The following is a 3,077-nucleotide window of genomic DNA, read 5'->3' as shown; positions in this document are numbered from 1 at the left end:
GCAAGCTATTTGTAAAAATGTTGCTCTGCCAGACATACATGAATTTACTCTCCTATGGGATAACCCTAGGCTCCCGGGCATATTTTCGGACTCTGTCTGTAGAAGGTGGCAACAGAGTGGAATAATACGGTTAGGGCAGATGTATGATGAATGTGGTTTTAGGTCATTTTCCTCCTTAAAAGATGAATTTGGGATATCCCACAAGTACCTGCAAATCAGGGATTATTTCATACAAGGGAAGGGATTGTGTGCCCTCCCCCATACTTCTAATGTATTGCAGGCTATTTTTAATACCACTGCTCAGGGTCAGATTGGGAAAGCTTATCAGAGCTTCTTGTCTGCAATGGTAGATGACGGATTGGAGACGGTTGCCAAAATGAATCGTATGTTTACAACTGGAATTAATATGGAAGAGGTCTCTGATTCCATGGCTACAATAAATTCGGCATTCTCTTCGATCAACCTAAAGCTGCAACAACATCGTACTATGTTCATATTACACCCCACAGGCAGTTTCGAAATGGGTCTCCTCGAAGTTATACTGCCCTAAGTGTAACATGTATGCTGTTGATCTCAGACATATGTTTGTTACGTGTCCCCAATTAACTACATTCTGGTTTGAGGTTGCATGGGTGTTGAGCAGGTTATCAGGCATGCCGATTCATTTAACTGAGAAAGAAATAGTATTGGGTTTGGTATCCGATTCAGGCTGTTTATCCAAACCATTATCTTCAATTATTATTATCTCTGCACAGCTTTGTATTGCTAGGGCTTGGATTGATGTACTTAGTCCCAAAATTACTGAGTTTTAGTTATTACTGAGTGGGGTCTATGAAATGGAACTTGCACTAGCTAAAGCTTGGGGTTTACTGTCAAGGGTGAGATTTGGGAGGGTCTGGTCAAGTCTTCAATGGGACTAACTGCTTTTTATGTTCTATGTCTTTTTTTATTGTTTTGGACAGTTTTTATATATATATATTTGATTTTATTCATTTTATCTGGTTTGGACAAATATTATGTTTTTGACAGTCTCATATATGACTCTAATTCTTGTTTTCTTTTTCCCTCCTATTGTCTTCTGTGCTATGAACGTTCTCTTGTTTTTGTTATACTTGTGATTCAAAAAAAAGAAAAAAAAACACAATGAATAGAGTTAGCTTACATATGTCAGTCAATGTAGCAAACTTCTAGGCCATTAAGTGCCTCAACAGCAAATGTGTTACTTAATTACATATTCCAATTAATTTTGTAAGATTGCTTGTTAACTAATAATTCTTAAAATCTCCAATTTATTGGATTTAAATATTTGTTTTATATATACATAATGTGATGAATGTTTATATAATGTCATTATTTGTTTAATACTTTAATTAAAAAAAAGAAATGTTTCCTTCCACCTCAGATCAAAGTTGTCAATAGTCCTGAATTTAGTAAATGGAAGCAGCGTGACAGAGTTCATCCTATTAGGACTCTCAGATGACCCAGGCCTGCAATTGATTCTCTTCATTATGTTCCTGTTACTCTATATCTTCACCTTTTTGGGCAATTTCATCATTGTGGTCACTGTTTTGTACAGCTCACTTCTACAAACACCCATGTACTTCTTTCTTGCTCAGCTCTCCTTCTTGGACCTTTCTTTCTCTAATGTTTTCTCACCCAAGATTTTGGCTGATCTCCTTAGTAAGAAGAAAACAATCTCTTTATATGGCTGCTTTACTCAAGTGTACTTCTTTTCTTCTTGTGCCGGTACTGAGTTCTTCCTCTTGGCGGTGATGGCCTACGACCGGTATGTAGCAATATGTAGCCCACTGCTATACACAGTCATCATGAGAAAAAGTCTTTATGTCCGCTTGGCTTCTGCGTCATATATAGGTGGCTTTCTGCACTCTCTTATTCATGTAGGATGTTTATTCCGTTTATCTTTTTGTGGTCCTGATGTCATAAACCACTTTGGTTGTGATTACCCTGTGCTCCTGAAGCTGTCCTGCACTGACATCTTAATAAATGACTTGGTACGCTTTGGAACATCTGTTTTAATAGCTGCAAGCACCCTCTTTGCTATTGTTGTTTCCTACTCCCACATTGTTGCTACAATCCTCAGGATCCGCACCACAGCTGGAAGGTGGCGGGCTGCCTCCACCTGCATCTCACACTTCACTTCAGTCTTTCTCTTCTTTGGCAGCTGTTTTTTCATGGAGATGCTCCCCAATTCAAGCTCTTCTGAACAGCAGTATAAAGGAATATCCCTGATCCCTACTGTTATAATTCCTGCCCTGAACCCTCTCATTTACAGCCTGAGAAACAATGAAGTAAAAGAGGCTTTGAGAAAAATATTGCATGAGATAACTCATTTTCAGTCATGAGGGCTACCTTGGCCTTTCAAAATACTAGAAAGAATACAACTGAAGAGCTGAATTTGTGGGGCTTTAATTCTGTTGATTTTGAAAAGTTACTAGTGATTCTTTGACAATTTCATCCAATTCACAAACTCAGACCAAGTAATTCTCATCCAGGAGTCACCAGACTCTCTTCTACTGGTCCAGGGGTAGGTGCAAGGGCAGTAGCCATCTTCGCAACCCAGCACCTGTACTGCTCCTGCAGCAGTTTAGGAAGCAGACAATGCTTACCTTGAACATGCACAAACACACTGTGATCTCACAGAAAATAGTCATTTTCCAGATATGGTCCATCCGCACTCAGCAGGTGAAAAATGTCGGCAGCTTTCTCCTTAGAATGGGGTAAAATGCACATGTAAGAACACAGGGGCAAATTTACAAGCCCCTTGCATGACATTTGTGCAGCCGTTGCATCACTTATGTGACACAGTCGCAGCGTAAATTTTGCGGCCCATTTACCACGTGACGCATCTAGGGAGATGCGTTAAATTGTAAAGGCCTGTGTCAAATTTTTCCTGCATCAGGTATAATGTATGCAGGGTGGGCGTTCCCATGCAAAAATTCATGTAGAACTGATGCAGTGACATCTACAAGATGTCACCGCGTCACTCTACGCCTTCAGTGCGTCAAAATCACTATGCCTGCTCAGACCAGATGTAAGGAATGATGCAGGGTTTTCTC

The 3,077-nt window shown here is 39.8% G+C and overlaps 1 protein-coding gene across 1 annotated transcript; it reads left to right on the top strand.

Annotated features, from left to right (window-relative positions):
* The first annotated feature begins 1,427 nt into the window (after positions 1–1,427).
* Positions 1,428–2,363, top strand: LOC147735052 (olfactory receptor 5AP2-like). The gene has a single exon (XM_086952579.1). The coding sequence runs from the start codon at positions 1,509–1,511 to the stop codon at positions 2,361–2,363; it is 855 nt and encodes a 284-aa protein (XP_086808705.1). The 5' UTR covers positions 1,428–1,508.
* The last annotated feature ends 714 nt before the right edge of the window (positions 2,364–3,077 follow it).

This window comes from Lissotriton vulgaris, chromosome 1_2, assembly GCF_964263255.1.
Source record: "Lissotriton vulgaris chromosome 1_2, aLisVul1.2, whole genome shotgun sequence".
NCBI lineage: Eukaryota > Metazoa > Chordata > Amphibia > Caudata > Salamandridae > Lissotriton > Lissotriton vulgaris.
Note: the sequence above shows the minus strand (reverse complement) of the source record. Positions and strands in the feature narration are given on the sequence as shown.